At 38.4% G+C, this 26,625-nt stretch overlaps 1 protein-coding gene and 1 long non-coding RNA gene across 2 annotated transcripts; one reads left to right on the top strand and one right to left on the bottom strand.

Annotated features, from left to right (window-relative positions):
- Positions 1–128: 128 nt before the first annotated feature.
- Stmnd1 (stathmin domain containing 1) lies at positions 129–25,823 on the bottom strand. Its single transcript, XM_003468753.4, has 5 exons — positions 25,627–25,823; positions 15,857–16,037; positions 12,348–12,499; positions 6,315–6,446; positions 129–5,653 (listed from the first exon to the last, which is right to left on the bottom strand). Exons 1-5 carry the CDS (start codon positions 25,705–25,707, stop codon positions 5,369–5,371), a joined length of 831 nt encoding a protein of 276 aa, XP_003468801.1. The 5' UTR covers positions 25,708–25,823; the 3' UTR covers positions 129–5,368.
- On the top strand, positions 5,649–23,249 carry LOC134478508 (uncharacterized). Its single transcript, XR_010051159.1, has 4 exons — positions 5,649–6,204; positions 6,281–6,519; positions 12,462–12,531; positions 20,686–23,249. It is a non-coding gene; the product is annotated as an uncharacterized LOC134478508 (long non-coding RNA).
- Positions 25,824–26,625: the final 802 nt, after the last annotated feature.

The raw sequence follows: 26,625 nt of genomic DNA, 5'->3' as shown, positions 1-26,625 counted from the left end.
ACTGCTTTTTTAAAAATCAAATGGGACAAAACACAGATTGCTGTCATATACATTTTCCCATGCCATACAGTCAACCCTCTGTATTCATGGGTTCTGCATTTAACCAAGCTTCTCAGGATGGTTTGGTCTTTCTGGTGACCACTATGATTTGAGCATATTTGGGAAAAAAAAGATTGCATCTGGACAGAAGATTATATATAGACTTTGTTTGGGGGATTTTTTTTTTTGGTCATTGTTCCTTGCAGGATACAATATGACAGCTGTCTACTTTCCCATTATGTTAGGTATTCAAAGCAATCTAGAAGTGACTTAAAATCTCTGGGAGGATGCTTCAGCTGTGTGTAAAAATACCTCATCACTGTATGTAAATAGCTTGAGCCTCCTTGGATTTTGGTATTTGCAGGACATCCAAGAACCAATCCTTCCTGTATATCAAGGGGTGATTATATCATGTTTGGTTTAGGAATGGAATTGTGTTAACACAGAAAGAAAGAAAATTTATGCATTGTTTACTAGAGATTACTAGCAATTGAATTACTGCTTTTAAATCAATGTTCGGAATGATTGTAATTTGTGCTTAAAATAGCAAACCACTTGATTTTTTTTCTGAGTATATTTTTATTTCCGAATGATGAGAAAAATTTCAGAGCCTTAATTATGAACCTTTCTCTGCCAATAACACTTGCCAAAAGTTGGCTAATCTTTATTCCTGATCAATGAAATGTAAACTCAGGGCTGGGGTTTAGCGCAGTGGCTTAAGGGCCCACTTGGCGAGTGTGAGGTTGTGAGTGAGTTAGATCCTCAGTTCCAAATAGAAAAGAAAAGAAAAAAGAAAAGTGAACTCAGACATAAGGATAATAGATGTGACATTTTGGGGGGAATAACAGTACCAGAGATTGCACCCAGTGCCCCAAGTATGCCAAGCAAATACTCTACCACCAAGCTACATCCTAGTCCTTATTTTGTTTTGTTTTGAAAAAGGGTCTCACTAAATTGGTCAGATTTTTAAATTTGAAATCTTTCTGTCCTATCGTTTTATCTTCTGAGGAGCTGGAGTTACAGGCACATACCACTATCCCCACATTTTCCATTCTTTATCCTGTGTGTTTTTGAAGCATACTTGAGAACTCAGTGCACTGAATAAAAATCATCATGAGATGAATTCAACTTTCTGAATAGAGTATTATCTGTAGTGTATTCACAAAATTGGCTGCATTTTTTTTCCAGGCTGGGAACTGAACCCAAGGTCTTCACCCTGCACTGTATCTATAGTCTGTTTTTATTTTTTATTTTGAGACAAGAGCTTAGTAAATTGCTTGAACTTGGAATCTTCCTGCCTCAGCCTCCCAGAGTGGTAAGAAAGCACTTACAGAGTTTCACAGAGAGCAATAACAGAGTAAAAAGGCAGGGTAGATGCCAGGCAAAGCAAGACAACTTTTATTCTCCCAGGTGCTTAGACTGCTCTGCTTTGCAGAGAGAACATTCACTGTATTTTATTTATCACTAGGTTCAAAACTGAAAACATGGGGCTGTCTTTAACTATGGACACCCCTGGAAATACAACAGGGGAATGGATGATGTTGTGATATTGTTGTATCAGTGAGGTGGCTTATTAAGACTGACACTATAGATTTAACGACATGGATATTGTTGAGCAAAAAATGCCAAACACAAAGCAATTCAAGTAAGATGAGACCATTTTTAAGGAAAAAGTAGAAGTATATTCAACATAATTTCACCAGTAGTTATCTTACAGGAAGTGAAAGTACCAGATTTCTGATGTTTTTTGCTTCTTATGTTTTTCAGTATTTTCTGTTATTACTCATAAGATTAAAAAACCAAAGAGTGGCTATTAGTTTTAGTAAGTGACACAGAGAGAATATAGCTGTCATCTCCCATAGTTTATTTTAAAATATGTTCTCTATTTGCCTGTCTAGGACACAGTGTCATTCTCCCTGCAAGAACGTGTTGAGTATACACAAAAGTGATCTATATGCTGACACAATTTAGCATTATGCATCTGTAGGATGCCGTATTTACTGTATGATCATTCCTCAAATACTAATGATGGTAATGAAATAACAGACACAGAAACAGGCACCATTGTGACTCACTGGTGGTCACTATAGCAACATTCCTATTTTTGTCACAGTGATTATAAAATTAGTTTTAACCAAGCTGAATGTTTTATATATTATTTTAAATATATGTGAAATATGTAAAATATGAATCCTAAATATTACTTTAAATATATTACCTTAAATATGAGTTGGCCATAAATTTCCTCCTTCCAACTAAAATCAGAGGATGACTAATATCAAATTACACTCTATTAAGTATCACAAAGGCATCTTTCAAAGGGAGAAATTGCCACCAATTAATTGCCACCAATTAAGAGGATGTCAGAGACATTTACTTAATCTTATGTTGCTTGGTTCATAACTTCCTGAGGGTTGAGATTGTAGGTGAAATATTCTGGTGGCTGTCCAAAACTCTGTTTTAAGAATGAGAAAAGCAAATATTTACTTCAATAGATAAAATGAACCTGACCTCATAGACTATGTCTTAGAAAGCTCAATTTTCCTTTTTATTTTTCAATTTAAATCATCCTTTAAAAACAGTGAAAGAAAAAATAAACAGGAAGGAAGGAAGAAAAGAAGAAGGAAAAAATGAAGGAAGGAAAGAAGGGAAGAAGAAAAAAGATCTTAGGAAAAAATCTATGTTTAAGGTTTTAAAAAAGAAGCCTGGTAGGAATGCGGTTGTTTGCGCTTTGCAGGCAGAGTGCTTGTCAGGCATGAACTTCTTGGGCAGTGGCAGTGGCCCTGTGACTGCGGGAAGTCGCTTACAGTCTGAGTCTCTGCTTCCTCATCCTTAAACCCTGAGCTGGCTTTTGTGAGTGATGCTCTCAGAGCTGTGATACAGGTGTTCTGTGTGCTAATAATCTCTCATCCCATCCTGCCAATGGGGAAGGTATCACTAGAAAGATACAAAGATGATCATTTTTGATATGTTACTTTTTGCATATTTAACTCTGGGTATGTAGAGGGGTTTTCAAAGTGGAGCATCAATGGCAACATTCACCTTTACACACTTCAATCAACCTTTTACACTGCAGGGGGGTTGGCTCCAAGGATTCCATGGGGCTGAGCTCTGAGGATGTTCAAGTCCTTTATGTAAAATAGTGTAGAATTTGCATACAATCTGTACATGTTCTCCCATACCCTTTAAACCATCCTAGATTACTTATAAGACCTATTTAACTCATTACTATAATACTCTATGGCAAATAATAACAAGAAAAAGTCTTTACATGTTTGGTACAGTTACCATTTTTTAAACATTTGAATCAAATTAGTAGAATCCTTGAAGACTCATAGGTACAGAGAATATATATTTTAACTCAGTCCTCCATGAAAATGTAAGAGAAAGTATTCCAATATTTATGAAATTAATATTTAGTTTACAAATACTGTGCATTTATATTAAATATCATTTGCAGTAATTAAGATATTATTATTCACAGATATATGAATGATACTCAAATCTTCTAAGTTCTTTTGTATAATGGTTTTAGCTTCTCTTATAGTTCATAAGATTGGCACCTGGCACTGTGGGAACAGCTTCTTAGAAATATTCCAGGAATGATGGAAGATGCCATATTGTTCACATGGGATTTTGTTTAGCTACTGTCCTATATATCTTGTGGTGTATTCTAGTTTACACAAGTACTTTCAGATGTATGATTTTATTTGCTGCAACTCTGTGATGGCGACTACCCCAAGTTAGCATGGAAGAAGACAGACACAGAGAGCCTTTCTGAGGTCACATTCTGAGACGTAGACTCTGCCTCAAACGTTTTACTTCTGCAAAGACTGTCTCCCCCATTCCCTTCACACCTATTGGCCCAGAAGTCCAAAGTTCTAGAGGAAACAGAGGAATGCAAGATGCCATTTTCCTGAATCCCAGAAGGATGATGCAAACAAGACCTGTGAGTGGTACTTCAAGATTGACCCAGCTTCTGGATCCCAGGGAAGAAAAGCCTCCTGGTTCTGGAGGTTGTATACACATACCGATGAATCACTAAAGCAGTTCTCCGAGGTACTAAAGCAGCTCTCCAACTACAACCATAATAGGTGCACCCTTTTGCCACATAGGAACTGAAAATATCTAGGAGTGAAGATGACAATGTATCAGGCACTTCCCACACAGGGTGATGAGTACAAAGGTGAATAATCCGGGGTGACAGAGGAGACTAGGAGAGGCCTGGACTGGGCAGCTGGAGGAAGTGATGTCTGAGCAGAGGCATTAAAAAATGAGAAGCCATAGGTTAAATAGCGAAAAGGCCAAAGAGGAAAGAAGGAAGGGCATGTGCAAAGACCAGAGATTACAGAGTGTGCTGAGTTTGAGGAACTAGAAGGCAGCCATGTTGGGTGAATTGTAAAATCTGAGATCTTTATCTTCAAGAAGGAGCCTGGATTCTATCTTGATAATAAGGATGGTCAATAAGGGGCCTTATACACATCACAATCATACAGAATTGAGAGAATTGTTGTAATTTAATTGTATGTTGATGGATGAGGTGATCTAAACTAGATAGCAACAGGCGACAAGTACAAAAAAAGGATGCAAGAGAACCTCGGATCGTAGACTCTTAAGACCCAGTCATTGACTGAATGTGTGTGGTACAGGGTGGGGGAAAGTAAGGTAGAATTTCTATAATGAGAGCAACAAACTGCTCAGGTCAGATCACTGATGCAGAAAGAAGACCTGGCATCAGGGTGCGCCCTCGGCCCCTCACACGCTCTGCTTCCAGTTCATTTTCAATACAAAGCAAGCTCCATACTTTATAATTCTGAGAACTGGATATTGCTTACTTAAGTTTAGGGATGAAACTGTGGTTTTGATCAACTCTAAGACATTGCTTTATTCCTTGATAGCAAACAAAGCTAAATATATAGCACAAGAATCAACAGTGCAAATCCATGCAGTGTGTCATGAATGACCATTAGTGGACAGAGATAAGGGTGAGGAAGGACAAAGAGGAATTCACTTGGCACAAACATTTTCATGTAAGCTGGAAGCGACTTGTCAATTAGACGTGTGTAGGAATGTCTGAAGCCACTCGGAGGGAGAATACCCACCTTATAATATGTAAGCTGGTCAAATGCATCCTTCTTTTCTTTCTTGTTTCTGTGATTGCTTTATTCACTTAATTAGTATTCAGCCTATGCTGTTCATTTTATCATTCCTAACCCACACCAGAAATCCCAATGGGTGAGGTCACACTGGCAAAGAACATGAGATCCACTATGGTGTGACAGTTGGGAAGAACGAATGTCTTTTTATGAAATTCACAGAAATTGGCTTATTAGAATATGTCATCTTCTTGATTGTAGAACATGTCTGACTCCACAGCCTCAAAACTTTCGTAATGGTAGCTTCTGTCAGTCAGGGTCGCCTCACTTCTGCTCTTCTTCCTCTTCAGGGGCTCGGCTGCCTGCAGGTCGGACAGTGCGGACACGGCAGGTCTCACGGTCTGAGGTCCTTCGGCAAGTGGGACCTCAGCTGTGCCCTGTTCAGTGGAGTCTGAGTGACTGGTTGGGGGCAAAAATCGTTCACTCCGTAGCCTTTTTCTTATTTCTTCTTCTGTATTCTGAAAAGCAATATTATAGAATGGGGAAAAAAGACCAAGGAACTGTAAGTTCTCATTAGTATTGCTTGTTGTGAGCTTCTTTGACTTTTCGATTTTATTATTCAATCAGGTAACAAACACCTGTCGAGGAGCCCCTATTAAAGAAGACAGACGAGGGCCACCTTCAAGGGGTTCGTAGTCCAGTGCTTGCTGCCCGCTAAGGGCTGGAGCTGTGATGGCTGCTCCTGGGCAGCAAGGCAGGGGCTCCTCCTCTCCTGGGATCTGCTTCACCACACCCTGCTCTGCTCCTACCCCAGTTCCAGCTGAAGTTTTCTTTTTGCATTCAAGAAAATATCATACTTCATGTCAAGAACTGGATTTTTTTCTTTTAAAGGACTGGAGAGCGCCCGCGGGTCTCGAACCACCGGACCAATCGGCCCGGGCGGTTGGGAAGCCGGACTGGGAGGAACCGCTGGGCTAAAGCCAGCCCGATATTATTTCTTTTAGCTCTATGGCTGCAACTAATTTCCAATCAACTTTAAGATATTGCTTTATTCCTTCATGACAAAAAGGTATTTAAAAGATCAAACACTAAGCATACAGCATAATAAACCCACAGAGCATCAACCTGATGAATTTGTCTTACAGCAGAAGAGGAAAGCTCTGACTCGAGCTCACGTACCTCTAGGCGCCCCTCTGCAGCCGGCATCTTGTGTTCTGTGGCCTTCACTGTGAAGTCCTTTGTGTTCTTTCTGATCTTGAGTTTCTTCAGTCTCGCTGGTGGCTTTCTCAGCGGCTCCTCAGATGTGTCCACCTGGAAGAAGACGTCTTTTAAAACAGAGCAACAACTATCTCCACTGGTGGAAGAGAAAGCCAGGAGAAGCAGAGTAAGTGCAGTATAAGGTGTAAATCCTAAAAGTCTAAGCTTTCTAGTAGCAGATTAAAATAACTACAGCAACTAGAAAGCTGGTAACAACAAAATTAATTCCCAAAGACAAAATAAATGAAATAAATTTATCAGGCAACCACATAAAAAGTGTTAAAAACGTCTGATGTTCCAACTCTACATGGCAGAGGACTCATAAGAAGAAAATGAATCTTCAGAATGAATGCAAGATGGAAAAGTGGAGAATGGGTGATAATTTTGTAATTCAAATAACAAAATAGGTTCAAATTTTTACCTTAATTGATTTATAATATTCAGTAACAACATTGATATAATATTTCACAAGCTACAAATGACTTTCAATTACAAAGATTGGTTTTTTTCTACTTTTGATCTTGATGTTGAGAGAGATCATTATCAAGCAATAACTCTTTGCTGGGCTTTGCTATTGACAGTTTACAGATGTTTTCATGACAGTAGAAAAAATGCCATTTCATAGGACTGACTATCCTTTCAACAGTTCACAGATATCACAATGACTTTCTAATTGTAATTTCTATTCACAGAAAGTTAAATTTTATAAAGGCTTTATGAGGAAAGATTTAATTTACATATTTTTAAAAATTAGTTTTTGAAATGTATATTTATTTTGAAAAATAAAATGACACATAAATAATCTCTTAATTCTGTTTAACAACTTGGCTGTCTATTTTACTCCTCAGCTTGAACCTTTTAGTTTGTTGTGTATTTTTCTAGATAATCTCTCCATATATTTGAACAACTGTAATGTTAAATATAAGCTAGAAGGGATAATATGACATGGTTCTGCATTTTACTTCCTTTATTTTATTTAATATTGGCTTCCTTCTTGTTGGCATATATAAATTTATTATGACTAGGGAAACATTTTAATAAACACAAGTCTGTATTACAAAATGAACTGACTTCTGTTCTAGATAATTCCTCTGACAATATCTTTTTTATAGATAAAGGAACTATTAATATTCATTTTAATTTCCAAAATACTCTTTCTTCAGTCTATAAGGTCGATACTGGGAAAATAAATCAAACAGAAAAAGAAAGACAGTTTATGACAGAACAGGAAAAATTACTGGGACTCAGACAAAGCAGGGTTTGAATCCTTACATGGTTAGGAAGTGTGCAAATACCCATGAGTTGATAAATTCTGTAAGCCTTGGCTACCTTTTTAAAAACAGACTTAATAATACCTATATGTTTTTTTTTTTTAAGGGAGGAGGAAGTGTCTAATACTCAGTTATGGTAACTACATTTTTGTGGATGAAATCAGTGGCTTTTTCAATGCCAGCCTACAAAATCATAACCAGGATGCAGAACTATGGCGATGTTAGGGAAAGTGACCCGGAAAGGCACCTGGAAGGGAACCGGAACCGGAAGTGGTCGCTGGTATTCCAGCAGGCTCTGTGGCTAACAGATACCTCTTCTTTTTAGGATTCAGTTTTCTTGCCTGTGCCATAGTGGGAGAACAGGAGACTTCCAAATTTCCTTGTAGCTTTAAAAATCTGAGCCTCAGAAAGTCTTAAAAGGAGAATGTTTTCTGATGTTTGGCTCTGTTACAGTCTTTAGGCAGTTTTATGGGGTGTGAAATTTCTACTACATAGAAATTGGGATGTACATTAAAGCAAGTACCTTATCTCCCTCATTTATATTATTTTTATGACATTTGACTTTTAAACTTCTGGCCAGAAAAAGTCATTTGCCGGACAGAGAGGAACATACTTGTTATGGTGGCTTAATTAAAGCTACTGTGAAATTAGTAGGAAAATCTTTCCTGGGCCTGCTCACTCATAGAGGGTTAAAAGAAAATTAAACAGTAATCCAAGATCAAATAGAAAAATCCTGGGTTAGACTTTAGACTGAAGTCTGAACTTTGACTAATTATGAGACCACTCAATAGTTCTCAGAGAAGTTTGAATTTTCGGGTTAGGTAGACTTTTCCTGTAGTTTCATCTTAAAGTGATGCCTGTGAAACCATGTTCTTCCTCCTTTTGAAAAATCAATCCTGCCTGTACAGCTCTTGCCCTTTCCTGAGTTTGACAGTTTGTAAAAAAATTTGAAAGACCTATAAACTTATCTGTATTCTTTACAGCTGTGTTCTATGAAGTCATGATTTGTCAAATACTGGTACTTAAAAATGGTAATAATGATTATGTTACACACAGAGATGCCACTAGTGTAAACAACAACCGCCTTAAAGCCAAGAGAAGTTACCTGTACAATTATTTTTCTTTAAGAAAACTATCAGAGAACTACCAATCCCAAGACACTGCAATGAGATTTATGACTTGTTTCTAGTCATAATTTATACATATTAGCCAATCTAATTTCTATAAACTATGTCTTACATCCACAGTGCATTATTCAGAGATTTCCTGGTTAGCTATTAACCTATGGATGAACCTACCCTGCTTTTGTTCTCTAAGAGACTTTTGTATGTAGACTGCAAAGGGTCTGATCATCCAGAGACCTGCCAGAGATAGGTAGATAATCACTCCTGCATTAATTGGCATTATTTAGTCCTAACTCATTCAACTTCCTCCTCCTTAAAAATTTCCCATGAGATTCAACAAATAATGTGACTCTTACACAACACAAACAAACTTATACTAAAGGTTATCAAGTGCAAAATAAACTTTGACCAGACACAGAAGGACTTTAGAAAATTCAGTGCATCTCACAGAGAGACCTAGAATGTGCTAAAATGTATAGACAGATAAAAGATTCCTAAGCTTAATAATACCCATATGGATAAATGAGTCTCTCACATCTCTCTAAAGAAGTCTATGCCACCCAATAAACATATGAACGTGTGTACATAATACTACTACATATTTATAAGATAGCCAGTTTAAATCTCATTAGAATGTTTCTATAATACACTGAAAGGGTCATTAAATGATCTGATATTTAGCTTTCTGATACTATATTTCTGACATATAATTTTAATTCTAAAATAAGTAGAAAACCTATCAGTATAAAAATATTTAAAAATTGACGATCCAGACTCAGAGAGCACTATGTAACTGTTGCAGTATTCCTCAGCAAGTGAATGAAAGAAATCAAGAAAAAAAAAAGATGAAAGGAGCCCTGTTTTGGACACAGATGAGCCCCTGGACCACTAGGAAGAGATTCTCCACTGGGTTGGTTCTCGTTCAGGAAAGAAATGGAAGACCTTCACTTTTCCGTATCCTTCATACTATTCCCGTCTAAATGAAAACCCAATGGGAGAGAATTACCTGGCTGAGACAGGGACAGATCTATGTCCAGTGCTCTCTTGTATTTAAGTCCACTGTTGGGTTCACATACAGAGTCTTTTTCCAAAAATATTCTCACCTTTATTCTTTACTCCCATGATATTATATTTAAAGTATTTTTTCCTTAGAACAAATAAAAAATAATGTTTATATTGAATGGGACTCATCACACTGCAGTAACTGCTGGCATTGGTATTCTTTTTAAAACATCATCCTCTGGTTTACTTGATTCTTTGCTTTTTGTTTTTCTATCAGTTTTATCTGTTTTTTCTATAAGACTTACTAGATACTTCTTAGCATTAACCGTCTAATATACCTAATATTTCTATACCTTATTAAGTTCTCCCTTAGTCCTTCAATATTTATTCTTGTCTTTTTACATTGGCCTCATCATGTATATCTTAAATAAAAGCCATGGTTTCATGGCTTAAGAACAGTTTTGTTCTTAAGCACAGCTGAATAAAAAGGTCTTATCTATGACACTGAGCAATTATATTTCTTCTGCACTTCCCAAATGAAGAATGACGTGTCATCTGAAGCTCTGTTCTTGAAATGCTTACATTTTCAAGACTATTTTAGAATTCTTGTTCACAGTCAGTGAGGAATGGATGATGATTCAAAAGGATTAACCCGTCTCAGATTGATTGATAATGAGTTTGAGAATTCTGTGCATAGGTTTGTTGAAATTTCCAGGCTACCCCTTGAAAATACTTGAGGGACTCTGTAAAACATAAAAGTCAACCCCAGGCCTGAGAATACAGCTTTGTGGCACAGCGCCTGCCTGGCAAGTGCGAGGGCCTGAGTTTAATTCCTGGTACCAAAAACAAACAAATAAATAAAAGCCAATGCCATAACCAGGCACAAGGCCGAAGTAGAATCTGGACACTGGGTTTTTGAAAGTTCCCCAAGTGACACTAATGTATAGTTAGGTCAAGGGCCACAACATCAGGCAATAAATAAAAAAACTGTATGTTGCTGCTCAGGTCTGTTGCAAATCTGTCCCAAGATGTTGGGACATTTGGCTTAATACTAAAGCCAAGGCACAGGGGGAAGGAATTGTAATATTCTTGAAACCTGACATTTAAGTGCTCTTGAGAATATCTCAACCATGCTGCTAATAACCATTTTACTTCTATATAGTGCAAAAAGTCTTCATCTGTAGTTCATGGAATGCAATGTCTAAAGTGGAACCCATAGTTATCATTAATAGATATAATTGTCGTACAATGTAGTTTATGTTAATTAGTCTATGGACTCCTTTGCAAGGAGTAAATCAGAAGCCATCCATCTTTGGTAACCGGATCTCTGAGATACATTTTAATGGTCTCCCCACAGCATCAGGGCATCCATAGTGTCTCCGGTGAGGAAGTCTTGCTGTCATTAGATGTCTGGTGGCCCACCTCCTTCACTTGGTCTGCTCTCCTGCTTTTGGGCACTTCTACTTTTCTTCTGTTCCCCAGAGACTCACAGTTGAAAAAAATTCCTCTCTCCCTTCATCTTAAAGACTCATGCTTCTAGTATTTTCAAATATGAGCAGGTACTCTAATGTATCTTGGCTCATGAAAGTGTTGCATAAATGTAAAGGGTCATTATGGTGATGGCACTGACCTTCGCATTATCTGATCTATTTTTATCTTTTTCTTTCTCCACCTCTTCTCATTATTGGCAGCCTGATAATATTCTTAAGGTTTAACAATCTTTTATCCCCAAAGACATCCTCTACTATTTTTTTTAAAGAAATAGTGAATATTTGTATTTCTTAATTGACTGGTTCCCCTAAAACACACTACCTCCCCCACTTCTGTTTCTTTTCCCCAAGGCTCCTTTTCCACTGTTACTTTTTCATTTCACCTGCTTTCTTCTGGATGTGCTCTAAGAGCTGGTGGTACCTTGGAGCATGGACTTAAAAGCAAGCAATAAAGCATGCTGTCATCTTTACAACTTAGTATGAAACTCATTTTAAAAATTCAGATCCCTAGACTTTGGTAAAACAAGTTAAAATCAGAATGAAAAATATTATACTATGGAAAAACAATGACAGATTGATCAAGATGAATCAATAGCAACAGCCCAACTGTATTTGCCTCCTCATGCTTGAGTCTAGTGTGTGTTGTGTGTGTGTGTGTGTGTGTATGTGCGTAAATATATAAGCACATCTGTTGTAGCTCTGGCATTGAGACCTATTTTCTTATTGGATAAATAAAAATTGAGTTTTATATTCCAAAAGTTAATGAATAATAAAAAATGCTGAAAGAATGAGAGTATATTTTATTCAGTGGAGCTTGCTAAATCTCAAATTTAGTACAAGATAAAATATGATTTATTGGGTTCATTCATCATTTGTGATTGAGCAATACTTGAATTCATAGAGAATGATGGTATGCCAGGTGCGAAGGAATTTATGGGAGGAAAAACGCTTAGATAAATACTGTCATCAGTACTGTAAGTCCCATATGCTGAGAATAATAACTTATGATCAATCATATTCTATTGTTAATTTTCATCATAAGCAAATGTTTATCACAAAATTACTTGCCATAACATCATACGATTCCCCATTTCTAAGTACTTTGTTGTGGCTTTGTATTATCCCTTGAACAATGAGTTCCTCCAGGATGTCTGATGACTTCTGTCGCTCTCTGTTCTCTAGGGATTGCAGTTTATTGATTAATCCATTGGTCACTGAGTCTTCCAAAGAAAAAGAAAGAAGAAAAAGAAATGTAAGAGCAAAGATTTCTATAAATCACATGCTTTAAAAATAATGCTACTCACTTAAATATTAGCCTTAATCTTAGTGTTTGTTTCTGTTATAAAACTTAGTAACAAGTTCAAATTCTTACAGTTATGGAGGAAGCATATCAACACAATATGTTTTGTATTTAGCAGATCTCATATTAAGGTAACAAAATCTCCCACTTATTGCTATGTACTACTTTTTGTTGTAACAACACTTACACACTTGGGGACGATGACGTGAGTTTGCTAATTATGAAACTAACCTATGGCTAAGACTCAGGCATTCTTATGACTCCAATGAGTTGCCGTTTGGTTTCTGTGCTTTGTATACAAAGGATAAACAGCACGATGTTGCCAAGAGACATCTAGTTTTGCAAACTCTGAGTGTACAATCACACCATCTGCTAAATCTACAGAAGTAGAAGTATGCATTTTTGAAACGTCTTTGAGCTAAATCAGAATCAGAGCTAGAGTGTTTATCAGTTTACTGACATTAGAAATGAGCACTGAAACATTAATAACTTTATAAACTGTAGTCATGAGAGAACTCTTCATTACAAATCACCCAGTTATATAAGTTATCAAATAAGCAGTCACATTTATCACATTATAACATAAAGGGTGTTGGCCTTTTGGTCTGGAGAAAGCTTTGTTTCTCCTGATCAAATTGATGCAATGTGGAGTCCTTAGAAATGAGCTGTCTTCTATTTTGTCATCATCAGGAAGTTGTGATAGTCACCAAGCCCAAATGCACTTAGTGGGAGGATTCTTTTAATGAAAAAGTCTAACCTCAAAGGTAACAAAGATAACCTCCAGCTATTTGTCCTAAGAAGGTAGATAACACACTCATAGATGTGTCTCACTTCAGAATATTAATCTACCTGTTGCAAAAGTTTTCTGTAACTAAACACAGCAAATAACTCCAACAAATTTCCTGCCATCTCATATCTTTTCAGGATCTGCTCTTCTGCCCACATAAGTCTTTGAAGTAGAACTAATTCTCATTTTCAAGTGCTCTGTGCAGACTTTGGTACCAAGCAGCAAACTATATCTTCCAGGCAGGTGAACTAGAAACTTGAAACAGTGGAGAAAAATTCAACACATAGTTGGAGAAGAATCTGATTTAAGGAATTGGCATGATTTGTTAAATCATTGATGCTTTCTGGAAGGATCAAAGTACTAACTATTACTACTTATTGAGCACTTAAGGTACCTATCCTAGATCAAGAACTTTATATACTGTATCACATCTAATTCAAACGTAACTCTGTCAGAGACATTATTATCTTGATTTTATCAACACTGGTGAAGATAATTTAACTTGTTCAATGGGACTTGAAATGCAAGTGTGTTAGCTAGGACTGAGTTCAACATTCATGTTCTCATCAAACATGCCACGTTAATGGCTATAGCCCTCAGCCCAGGATCTCTCTCCTAGTCTATTCCTAAAAGAGATTTCATGTTTGACACCTGCCACTAACATCATAAAATTATTGTAACTGCTCTGATCCATTATTTCCTAAGTCCACTGAAGTATCCGGTGTGATAGTAAAAATAGCTAATCCACACGGAGATTCCTGAAATATCACAATCATTTGAGTTCATTTTCATTGGGCACTGGAGAATATAGGGGAATGTTTCAGAATAACATCTTGCTTCTATTTTATTATAAAAAGTAATACGTGATTCCCACAATACATTTAGAAAACATAGAAAAAAATAAAAAGTAATATTAAGATGTCTATATGTGCTCACTTCCCAGAGACTGTCATTATTAAATATACATTTTTATTTTAAAATTTTTAATTTAAATTTATTTCAAAATTTGGCGTTATACTATGTACATGATTTTGTTTCTTATGCTTATCTTAGCATTTTCTTATGTTACTAGAAAATTCTGTATAAATGTAAAAAGTGGAATTATACTAGAAAATATGGATGAGATTATTATAACTTTGTTATAGGGAGAATTTTTTCATTTTCTCACAATCCAAATGTGTTAAAAGGCTGATAAATTTTACTACACTAAAAATTTTAAAAAGGACTTTTATGAAGCAAAAAAAGAGTCAAAGGTACATATCCTGTACTTTCAAATGTATGTACCAAAAAGCACAATATCATATTTCATGCTATTGCCAAAAATATATGACCTGAATCAATCATAAAATTTCAGACAAACTGAAATTCAGGAACATTCTACAAAATAGATGGTCTGTACTCTTCAAGCATACCAAGGTCTTAAAAAACAATGTAAAGGTGAGGGTGGTTCAGATTAAAGGAGACTAAAGGCACATGACATGAATTAAGCATGGGATCCAGGATTAGACTCTGAATCATAAATTTCTTTATAAATGTCTTTTGTGATATAATTGACAATATTTGAATAGGGTCTACAAATGAGTTAATAGTATTATATCAGTGATAATTTTCTGTTTTCGATTCATGTACAGAGATTATGTAGAGAATATTCTTGCCTTTAAGAACTACTCATTGGTTTATTTAGAAGTAAAATCACATTAAATCAACAGCAAAAATTAATTCTCAGAAAAAATATGAAGGTTATGATCATGCAGCTGTGGTAATATGTGAACATTATAGGAATCTGGACAAAAGAATGTAAATACTGGATTGCTTTTCACACTTTTGATTTTCTTCTTGAATCTGATATTATTAAAAATAAAGTTTTTAAAAAGGAAATATAGATAGGTCTAGACTTAATGATGGTTTGAGTTAAAATATTTTGGCTTCAAAATGTGTGAAAATCATATGCATCTGGTAGAAGCTATACTTTGAGGTTAGGATTTGGGTCCTTCCCCACCCCCCAAATGGACCAGTCTTCTGTTGGGTGCTGAACAGTGGCCGTGATGACATCTCCCAGTCAGCTCCACCATCAGGAGGAAAATGACCAACACTCTACAGTGTGTTGTGTAGCTCAGCTGAAGTAGGATATTCCATAAATTGTATGTTGCCAATTCATTTTTGACTTATCATATTTTTAACTGATGCTTATCAGGATTTAACTAAATCATAAGCAAGCCAAGGACCATCTGTACTTGGGAAATGTTAGTGTTGGTTTAAAAAACAGACATGTTTTTGATTGCTTCGTCAGTAAGACTACCAACGGTTAGCATCATTTATTCACATAATGAAAACCTAAAGCTAAATTCTAATGTTTTAAACATAAGAACTTTGCCATTCAAAGTGTCTCCTGGTCCACAGAGCAGCAATAAAAGGACATCAAATATATATTCTATAGTACTTTTGGAAAAACGATATTTTGTACAGATCAATAAGAACAGGAGTTTTTACCTGAATATACTTTTTTACTTTTGCTACTAGGAGGTGGAGAATTTTCTGGAATGGTTCCAGGTAAACTCCCCATCAAGGCTTGCGGTTCCAGACACTCTGCACTGTCCACAGTGTCTTGGTGAGGTGCCCCTTGGGTCTGGGGGCTGCAGTCCTCCCTTGCAGGCTTCACCCTGACGTCATCCTGTGAAAAGGGACCAGCTTGGTGAAAATCCAGATTTCCTATGGAAATGAAAACAATGCTGTGGTCTGCTCTGCAAGCATTCAGTAACTAGTGATTGTGGGAGGCTGGAAGCCTGCAGCTTTGATGTGGTATAGCAAACTTATCTAGCAGGTGCGATAAAGTCAGTGTTCTCCCAGTGCCCAAGTGTTAGAGAAGGAGAAAAGATAGTTTGAGGGGGTAAACAGGGAAGGATTTGAAGATGCTTTGGCAGCGGAGTTGGAAATGGAGGAGGGCCATGAGCTAAGGAGTGTAAAGCACACAGCTCTTGAAGTGGGTAAAGGAAAAAAAAGGGTTCACACCTCTGAATCTCTGCACTGAATTTGATTACTTTGGATTACTGACTTCCAGAAGACAGCTGTGTTGTTTTAAGCCACTGATTTAGTGTTAATTTTTAAAAGTAGAAGTAGGAAATTAATATAATTCTACTAACTCATATGAGTCTAATAGATATCAATTAGATACAAGCTACTATCTTGAGATTTCTAGAGGATACCAAGATAAACAAACTCATAGCCATCAAATATAAAATTAAAGGTAATATCGTATAAAAAGTATTTTAAAAAATGAAATTATATTGATTTTACAGGTTAAAAATGTAATACTACTAAAAAGATATATTATGGTAGCCATTGTTGACTTCTTATTATCTTGTTTTGAAATCCTGTATCATTTTCATTGTTTTGTTTTGATTTTTTATTCTGTTCTATTTTGTTTGATTTTATTAGGATAACAACAGGCAATATGGTAGATACTGTTAATTTTCTCTTGTCTTATTTTGCAATCCTGTATTGCTTTCATTGTTTTGTTTTGATTGGCTTCATTCTGCTTTGTTTTGTTTAGCTTTATTCTCTTTAAAATAAAAAATGTAATATTGATTCATTATAAAAGTAATTAAACAATTAATATAGAAGAAAACTGTGATGTAAATAATTAATATAGAAGAAAATTGGTCAGTATAGTGGCCAGTTATTCAGTGAAATCTAAGTGTTGCCATGAAGGTGTTTTGTATATGTGAGTGATATCTAAAATCAATTGATTTTAAATGTAAGAGATTGTCCTTGATCACTTGACTGACTCTCACCCAATCAACTGAAAGACTTCAAGGGTAGACCTGAGGTCCTCCTGTAGAATAAGAAATTCTGTCTGAACTGCAGCTTCATCTTCAGCCTACTCTTTCTGACCACATGCCCAATATTATGGAGTTTGGATTTACCTAGCCAACCCCATGATTACATAAGCTATATCCTTGCAATAAATTAACCTATCATCTTTCCATCCACCCATCCATCCATCCTCATGAATCTGTTCTTTTGGTAGAATTCTAAGTGGCACACAAACATACACAATAAGAAGAAGTACCACTCCTTAGATAGAAGCACTATCAACATCTGAGTTATCGCCACCTACATGCATTTGCTCATGAAAACAACATTTAAAAATAAATTACAATTGGTCAAGAAACCTATGGAAAGATGTTCAATATCATTAGTTACTAGGTACGTAGAAATCAGAATCATATTGAGATGCTTCAGAAGCACTGAGATAACTACAATAAAAAACCAAAAACAATAACAAGTGGTGAGGATGTGGAGAAACTGGGATCCTCATGAACCATTGCTGTGGGAATACAAGATGGTGCAGTTACTTTGGAAAATAATTTTAGAGTTTCTACCAAAATTTAACCATAGTAAACATATGACTTGGAAATTCAGTCCCAGGTATATACCAAACAAGATAAAATTATATGTCAACCTCAAAACTTGAACCTAAATGTTCATAATAATTCCTAATATTCAAAAAGTCAAAACAACTGAAATATCAATTGATGAAAAAAATTAAATGTGATATAGTCATCGTTATGGTTTGTGTATAGGTGCACCCCCTAAGCCTCATGCATTCATGGAGGCAGCTGAATCTAGTGTTTGTGATTGGTTCATTGTCTAGTGCTAGGATTGGTGATTGTGAATGCTGTACCTGCCCAGGGGCAGAGCTGGCATACAATATAAGAGAAAGAAGAAGGTGTTTTTTTTTCTCCCTTTTACCCTTTCAATCTTGCCACTTGCAGCTACCATGAACAGCTGCCCCTGTGCCACACAACCTTGCCTTTGGAGCCAGCTAAGTATGGGCTGAACCCTTCAAAAAAGTGTAAGCTAAATAGACCCTCCTTTCCCTAATTTTGAGCATCAGCTATTTTGTCTCCCTAGGGAGAGAAAAGTAACCAAGACAGCCATGCAAAGGAATATCATCTGAAAATTAAAAAATAATGCTATACGTGCAACACAGAAAACTATGATAAGTGAGAGAAGCTAATTTTAAAGATCATTCATATTCACAACAGACAAATTTATAGAAGCAGGCAATAGACTTAGTGGCTGAGTGAGTCTAATGGAAGGGATGCACTGATGAAAATAAGGATTGCTTATTTCTTTTGGAGGGAACAAACATTCTAAAATTAGATTGAAGTGGAGGTTGTCAATTGTATGTTTTAAATGGGTAAATTGTATGGTATATGAATTATATTTCAATTAGCCTATTGTTAAAAGTAAAATAACTCAGATCATATATTAATTGATACTGCTTTTTGGAGCACTTTTCTCCACACTAACAGTCTATCAATCAGAAACAATTACCCGTTGCATCATATTTAGGTCTGTCTCATTCTATCTAATGGTGAAGAATAATTATTTACTCAACAATTTCACTGTAGTTCTCTTGTAACCCTATCACAATTATTTAACTCATTACTAATTTATTTTTAACTTTTCAATATTGTAAGTATGCCTGAGATAATAATATTTGTGCATATACTTCCATATGAACCTATCTACTGGTTCCATGAGAAGAATTCTTAGATGTAGGCAGCTGTGCTGGCTCAAAGGCTATGCACATTTTCTAAAATACTCTGTGAGTTCTCAGAGGGTCTTGCCTAAATACTGCACCATTTTTTAAAATTCCGCACTACATTTTTAAGGGTGTTTATTTCTTCAGACCACAGCTACATTGCTTATAAAACTAGCATGTGATATAGTAAATGACTGACATCCAAGTACTGGTCCATGCGAAACTTTTTACAGTTTCACAGCAAAAGAAGAAGAGCAAAAATATAATGAGTTTCTCTGACTTGATTCAATGTAAAGCGTTGCCATTTATTTGGAGGATAAGTATATTTTAAATATTAATCTATTCAAATCCCTCTATCATGTCCTTCTCTTCCCTGGGTTGGTCTGCCTTTCACTGCATGGGTTTCAGTTTCCCGCCTTTCATTTCATTGGTTGTTACCAATGTTTCCTCCACCTAAGACACACCCACCAGAGGAAGCTTCCTGGTATCCCCAGAAGAGATGAGAACATAAGCATCTCCCTTGTGTATTACCCTTCAGCCTCCCTCTCTCTGCCACACAGTATTGCTGTCCCAGGATCCAAATATCCCATGGGCAAGCAGAAAGGTCTTTCTAGACAAGGAGCAAGCACACAGGCAGGTGTATGGAACAGTGCTATGTACCAGGAACTTGAATGATTCCAGTGTTGGGGAAAGGAGGCTGAGGCAGAGGTGGCAGGTACTGAGGTGGGGTAAGGAAAGTTTTTGTTACAAATAAGGGAGATAGATTGTTTTAAATTTAATGGGAATTTTGTTTCTTTGATGAATCTTTACCCACAAAAGTAAAATAAAATCATCATGTATGTTGTTAAGAAAGATTACTTGTGGATTAATGCAAACAATGGGAGTAAAAAGAAGAAAATGAAGAACAGAACAGTTCGACAGAGGAGGGTTATGGACATTGCCCAGCATGAACTAGGACCCTGCTGGTGACAAGGGGAAAAAGGAGGTCCTGAGATAGTGACATGAAAGACAAAGGACCACTCAGAGATTCAATTTAAAGAAGAAAGTTCCCTTCTGTCTTTAAAATTATGACTCTAAAAATTAGACAGAGACCAAGAAGCCCTAACAATTGTACACAGTCTAAAGAACATAAACATATTTGGCTACTTTCTAGAATAATGGAGAGTCAACTTCCAAATCTGAAGTTCTTTGGAGGTCAAGCAGAAATCACAGTGGATATCGTGCAAGTCGTGCTCAGGGCCTCGTAGTTCTATTAGAGATTCCTCTATGTTCCCGGGGAGATCTACAGAGCTCCTCATTGTGTTCACATAAAATGATAGCTCCAGGGAAACCACAGTGCTTTGTGGCATAATTAGATCTATGGCTCATGATGACATGGTAAGTATGACAACGAACCAACAGCTCAACCAACCAAACAAAAATTCAATGGGGCTGAAATATGTCCGCACAAGGAGGAAGCTTGAAAGCCATGCTTTTCCCTCTTTCTTCATAAACATCACGGCCCAAGCAGTCCTTATAGAGTAAGCAAATCCAGAGAAAAAGTCTTCACATACCACACAGCTCGTATCACATACCATATATGAAGCGCACGTGTATACATATAACAAAGCAAAAAGAGTCTATCTGACGTTTTTCTTTGAAGCACTCACAATTCACATTGAAAATAATGTGCAATGCATGTTAAGCATTCTTTGCCTTAGTCTCAAACTATTAAAAGTCTGGGGTGTCAGTAAGACAAGTATTTTCACAAGTTCATTTTGTTTTGCAGATTTATCATTTTTGGAGACCAGTGCAGCAGTGAGTTCTGGATAGGGGCTCATTTTGTCACTTAACATTTCCAAGTGGAGATCCTGAAAAATGTAATTGATTTAATAACAGCAGCAGCAGCAATAACAACAAATGCTCTCACTGGAATTGAAGGCAAAATTGAGACTTTTCAGTGGATGGTTTTCCACAGACATTCCACAAGATGACAGACTGGAACGGACTTAAGCATCACACTCTTGAAGAATGACTTCATAATTACTTCAGCAGGGCCTGCTATAGGGCCACTGGAATCCAGATCTCAGCGAGGAGCTCTGCCTACTTGTGTTGAGAGACAGTCTGCTATTAGCTGACAAAACACAACGGTTTAGCATCAGGTAGCATGGACCAGCCTACAGGGCAGAAATCTAAGGCTTTTCTTTTTTGAAACACTAAGATAATCGTTCAACTATCTTATCAACATGCAACACATATTGAGAATTTTCGCTCAATTTCATAATAATTTAGACTTAGTAATAGGCATAGTTCAACGACTAGTGAGATTGCCAGTTTAATTGAATGTATGCCACTCGGATATGACCAACAGTGTTTCTGTTCCATGGATACACACATTTGCACACCAAAAAGAAATCTGTCTGCAGTATATGAGAATGGCACTGAGGAAATCGGGTGAGAGATTTTACCTTTTTCTTAAGATGAAGTTGTAGAAGTACAAGTCCATCGTGTTTCTGCATTTGCTATCAATTTTATTTTGTACTTTAGTGCTCTAAGTATAACATTTTATCAGTTTTAGACAGAATGAATCCCAAGGTAACAGTCATGCATAAAAATCATCAGCATTCCCAAAATAGATATTGCTTTTAACTATAGACAGGTGTTCCTCGCTTGTTTTTGTGTGTGTGTATGCAAACTTTTTGAGAAATTTTTGGTTGAGAGGTACTATATGTGTTCTACAGCATTTGGAAAATGTATTGGCCAAATGGCTTGGATAGTATAATTTGTTGAGGCTCCCCAGAGCTGAAACCCTCTTAAATCAAATTATTAGCAGATGCAGTTCATAAATATATTTGTCTGTACACATATAAGGAGATTTTTGTTCTTCAAAGTTAGATTTTTTTCTAGTTTACTTCTAGTAAATGAAGAAAAAATAGCAACTGTAAAAACACTCAGTGATATGATTGTTTAAAAAAGCTAAACATTAAAAAGAGATTTAGCCTTGGTACAGACAATACACAAAAATTTTCTTATCAGATTTAGTGAAAAACAGAACAATTTTTGGAGGTCATTTGAAGCTTCCCCTGTTTAAAATAGGCAAGGAAAAGTGAGTTATTTATATAAAGGAAGAGCACTTTTCCAAGCAGGAAAGTTTTCTGTGCTTTTATTAGTATACACTGTTTTATTGCAGTGTCTTCTTGCCACTTTAGACTAAGGTGAAAAGTAAGTCTGTAGACAATCCTCAAGAAGTTTAATTCAGAATATATTAAAGTTGTGCTGCTAAGAAACATAAATATTTCATTCCGGCAAACATGTTCATTGCATTTTGAGGACACTGCTGAACTCTAAATTCTATGCATTTATGAAAACAGTGGAAGCATTACTATTCTGATAGCTATAGAGTGTTTAATTAATTATAACCATATCCTTCCCAGATCAGACTTCCAAAGTCAAGTGCTTTGGGCCATGGAAAGAAAAGGTATACTCATGAGTCGACTCTGAGTCTATTTTCAGGTTATTTTAATATTGAATTTCCTCCTTATAGACTGTCATTAGTCTAGTTATGCTACTAGGAGACAAGAGCACTAAGGAATCTGGGGAGCTGGGGGTGGTGAGGGGAGGCGACCTAGTCACTCAAGAACTATACACTGCTGCCTGGTCTGCACAAGGCAATGCAGCGAGCACTAAAGACACAGACATTAAAAATAAAACAAAAAGCTGTCCTTAAGGAGGTGACAGCTCAAAAGTGGAAAGCAAATCTGGAAACAAATAAATATGATAAAAATGATTTTCAATCTGATAAGAGAAGGCATCGCATCAGCCCTGTCAGCATGGTGGCAGGGGCGGGTGGGGTCCTCAAATGGATAGAAAAGAACTTCCCTGAGACCTTTTGAAAGATGAGTAGAATTTGGCAAGTGGCCTTGGAAAAGAGGAAGAAAAAAGTCTGAAAGGAGGGAAAAGAGCAGCTGTAAAGCATGAAGGCAGAACGGGAAGGAGTCTTGGGAGGAACCAGTCAGGTCTGCAGAATACGAATGTGGGGAGAGATAAAGGGGGAGAGGTTGGCAGCAGTCAGGTCAAGAACAGCTGAGAATGGCACGCTAAGGGATGAGGACTTCACTTTATAACAAACAGTAAATAATAATCATTGCAGTAAGATAGTAAGCTCTTATTCTGTGCAGGCAGGGGTAGGAACACTATGTCGACTGAATTAATGTAATGCTCACATAACTCTATAAAATAAGTATCACCAATAAATTTATTTTACAGATAAGGAAACTGAGGCACAGAGAGGTTAAAAACATGATTCACGCCACATGATTAATAAATAACAAATCCAAAAATTAAACTTTGATTGTCATATTCTTGACTACCGGTTTTGTGTTCCCCTTATGGGTTGGCGACCTGTTTTTCAGCACAAGGCTGATACACTTCATTTTATTTTAGAGAGATCCCTCTGGAGGGCATGCAGAAGATTAGATTGGGGCTGGAAATGGAGAAAGCATCCAGGAGACCAAAGAAGGAAGTGGGAGGGTAGGGGATGCAGCTCAATGGCAAAGAGATCCCCCAGCATGTACCAGACCCTCAGTTTGATCCCCAGGACTTAAAAAAACCCTAGAAGGCTGATGATTCTTTGTCTTACCCAGAACATTCCAAAAGAAACCAAGGAATCCTCCCAGGCTTTTGGAAGGGCCTTGCTCTAGAGAGACTTAGTATATACATTGGGGGACTGGTTTTTAGCATTCTTTATACAACAAAATCATTTTCAATAATAATCATTAGGTCAAACCAATGATAAGTGGCTGGACAAGAAACACCAAAGAGTGGAAAGTTTTTTCTATTGAAGTCTTATATGGAATCATGCATAAAACAAATAAATACAGATAAGAAAAAAATTTATGTGGGAAAGAATAGCAGGGTCATACTGTTAAATGACAATCTGTTTTTGGAAAAAGGGAGAAAAATATTCTTACATATTCAAGGGAAACAATAATAGTAATAATGAAGATGACCAAGTGTTCCCAGGAAGGTCACGGACCTATGAAGGAAAAGTGCTGTAAGAAAACTCCACGAGGGACAAGGGAGGGACACCGCAATTGCTCTGGATGTCGGTACTAAGGGTGCCTTAGGTGCTCACCAGGCTAACAGAGAACAGGCCCAGGGATGGCACCCCAGGAATAGGGAGCAGACCAGGGAGGGACACAGGGGTGTGAGGAATGTGGAGGCACCAAGCACTGCAAATCATTTGGTCTGGTAGCTGAAAGAGTCCATGAGGGGCTGGAGAAAGGACAGGACCACACCGTACAGGGTTTTGCACACCACAGGGAATCTCTTGGGAAAACACGTGGCAGTATGGGATGTAGGAGTGGTGGGGCTGAGAGACGGGAAGGGTCTGAATGCAGACAGAGGCAGTTTAGGGGTGGAGAGCAGGGTGCAGGGTGAAGTGGGTGGAGGCCTCCTGCAGAGCACCGGGCACTGAGTCTAGAGGCTCACCCTTTAAGAGGCTTGGGCTTACTTCTTAAATGGACTCCAAGAGGCTGCCAGATGTGCCTCACATGTGGCAAGTGCTGTGCCTGGCATGTGGTGATGTAGTACACAGTGCCTGCTGAGACAAAGCCTCAGCCTTTAACACACTGGCTCTCAAGGGGCCCTTCTGGAAAGGTGATCCTACGCCCCAGTGCGCCAGACTTGCGCCAGGAAAGTCTGCGGAAATGTGTGAGCCATATATTCCTTCTCACATTTTTTTTTTTTTAAAGCAGTACTGAAGGTTGAACCCAGGGTCTTTGCATTAGCTACGTCCTCAGCCCTTTTTGTTTTTTATTTTGAGATAGAATCTGGCTGAGTTGCCCAGGCTAGGTTTGAACTTGCTGTCCTCCTGCCTCTGCCCCCCCCTCCCCCGCACTGGGATTAGAGGGTGCACTCGCATGTCTGCTCCCTTCCAGTAGGACTGTGAAGGTAAAGTATAGGGTCACCCTGTGTTGGGGGCACTCCGCCTAAGGAAGAGTCAGTCCTTAGTGTTCCTCGTTCTGTCTATGGGGTCTTGAAGAAAGAAAAAACGGCAAGGAATATGGGATGTATTTCTATCACAACTCAACCCCCCAGAGCCTCTCCGGAAGAACCCCATTCACGCTTTGTTTTCAGATTTACAGCAGACGCACCTTTGGGAGAGAGTGGGAGGAGTTTGCCAATGAGACTTTCTGCCTAGTTCTGCTTTCAAATAAGCAGTGCAACCTGAGACACATCTTTCACCTCTCCAGGCCTCCTCATCCTTGGAGCTAGAAGATGCAGCCAGATGGCTCCGGAGGGCTCTAAGTACCAAAGAGCCGATTTCCCAGGAGCCCAAGCTCCTGGTCTGTTCCCACGCACTCCCACCTCCCCGGGTAATCGCGGCACCTCAGGGCTATGCAGAACTCGCAACTCCTCTGGTGCTTTCTGCCTCTGCCGTGGGCGATGCGCCCTGACTTGGCAGGCTCTTTAAACACCGAGGGCTCTCAAAACTGATCTCACATCGATCGCTGTTTCTATGGAGAGTTATGCACACATACACAACTAGGCACTGGCAGAGTAAAGTTGCTCCCACTTCGCTCACCCCGTGACGCACGCACCCACGAGGCGAACTGTGCTTTGGTTGACCCTGCTCCAGCCCGCTCCAGCGGTCCCCAAGCACGGGAATGGTGAGTCTTCCCGCGCGAAAGGTTTCTATCTGTGGAATTTCACAGCTATCGTGTTTTACCTTGCATTCATCTTCCCAGCCCCTCCTGGGCGCGGGCGAGCGTCTCTGGTCCTCCGCGCCCTGCGAAGATCCGCAGCCCATGCCGCGCTGCCCTCCGCGCGCTGCGCGCCCCGCGCCACCCGCACCTCCCGCCGGCGAAGGCGCTCGGCATCTGGGCAGTTGCCTGGAGCTGTTGCCATAATAAACCTCGTCGCGCCGACCCGGGATCCGGGCGGCGGTGGGACTTCTGTAATGGAAAACTGGAGGAGGACCTGGGCGGTCCAAGTCACAGCGAGGATGCAGGTCTGTCCGGAGCGAGGGTACAGCAGGGCGCGCTGCCTGGCAGCGTTAGTTTTCAAAACACTGGCGTCCGAGCCTCCTGCGGGGACCTTGTGTTTGTTTACTGATCTCTGTAAGGCCCAGTGGGACACGCCCCCCAGCCGGTGCCTTGTCCCCGCACTCCAGCTGTTTGCAGTCGCTATGGGGACAGGGTAGACTGTGATCCCGTAGAAAGAGAACCGCTCACCGCAGACCCGGCTTGAGTGCAGATGGACAGAACAGCGCCAGAAGCCAGTGAGTGTCACAGGGGACCGCAGAAAAGATAGTCACATAAACAGAAACGCAAATGGGGGGAGAAAACCGGATTCTCGGGCCATGATCAGTTCTGCAGCTGCCAAATGGGCCACGCAAATCATTTCATGGAAGGTGCATTTTATGAGCTGCTAATGCTGTTCGGAGACAGCATTCGTATGCAGACTTCTCGCAGGGAATTAAAACGGGAGAATCCATCCAAAAAGGCAGGGTAGCAACAGTGTTCAAATGAGCAGTAAGTTTGCCTTTCTGAGTTTGTGTTCATCTTATTTTTCAGTTGTATCGGAAGTGGTAGCTGAGAGGGATTTCGGAGATCTATGCTATAATCCTTTCATTTAACAGAGTGTAAACTCAGTCTCCAACAAGCTGTCTTCCTCGAGATCAGGAGGAGCTAGTTACTGTAGAAGGTGTGAGGATAACCAGGTGGCC

The sequence above is a fragment of the Cavia porcellus genome, unplaced genomic scaffold (genome assembly GCF_034190915.1).
Source record: "Cavia porcellus strain 051 isolate PalLab524CR breed Dunkin Hartley unplaced genomic scaffold, mCavPor4.1 scaffold_13, whole genome shotgun sequence".
Taxonomy (NCBI): Eukaryota; Metazoa; Chordata; class Mammalia; order Rodentia; family Caviidae; genus Cavia; species Cavia porcellus.
This window is presented reverse-complemented; position numbering and strand designations above follow the sequence as displayed.

Bases quoted from the DNA above. Each gene is read 5' to 3' on its own strand.
- Stmnd1 (XM_003468753.4), bottom strand. From the start codon at position 25,707: ATGGGCTGCGGATCTTCGCAGGGCGCGGAGGACCAGAGACGCTCGCCC. The intron at 16,038-25,626 runs GTAAAACACGAT...CCCTTTTCACAG, and splicing joins GCTGGGAAGATGAATGCAAG to GATGACGTCAGGGTGAAGCC. The intron at 6,447-12,347 runs GCAAGTAATTTT...GTCTTCTTCCAG, and splicing joins GGGAATCGTATGATGTTATG to GTGGACACATCTGAGGAGCC.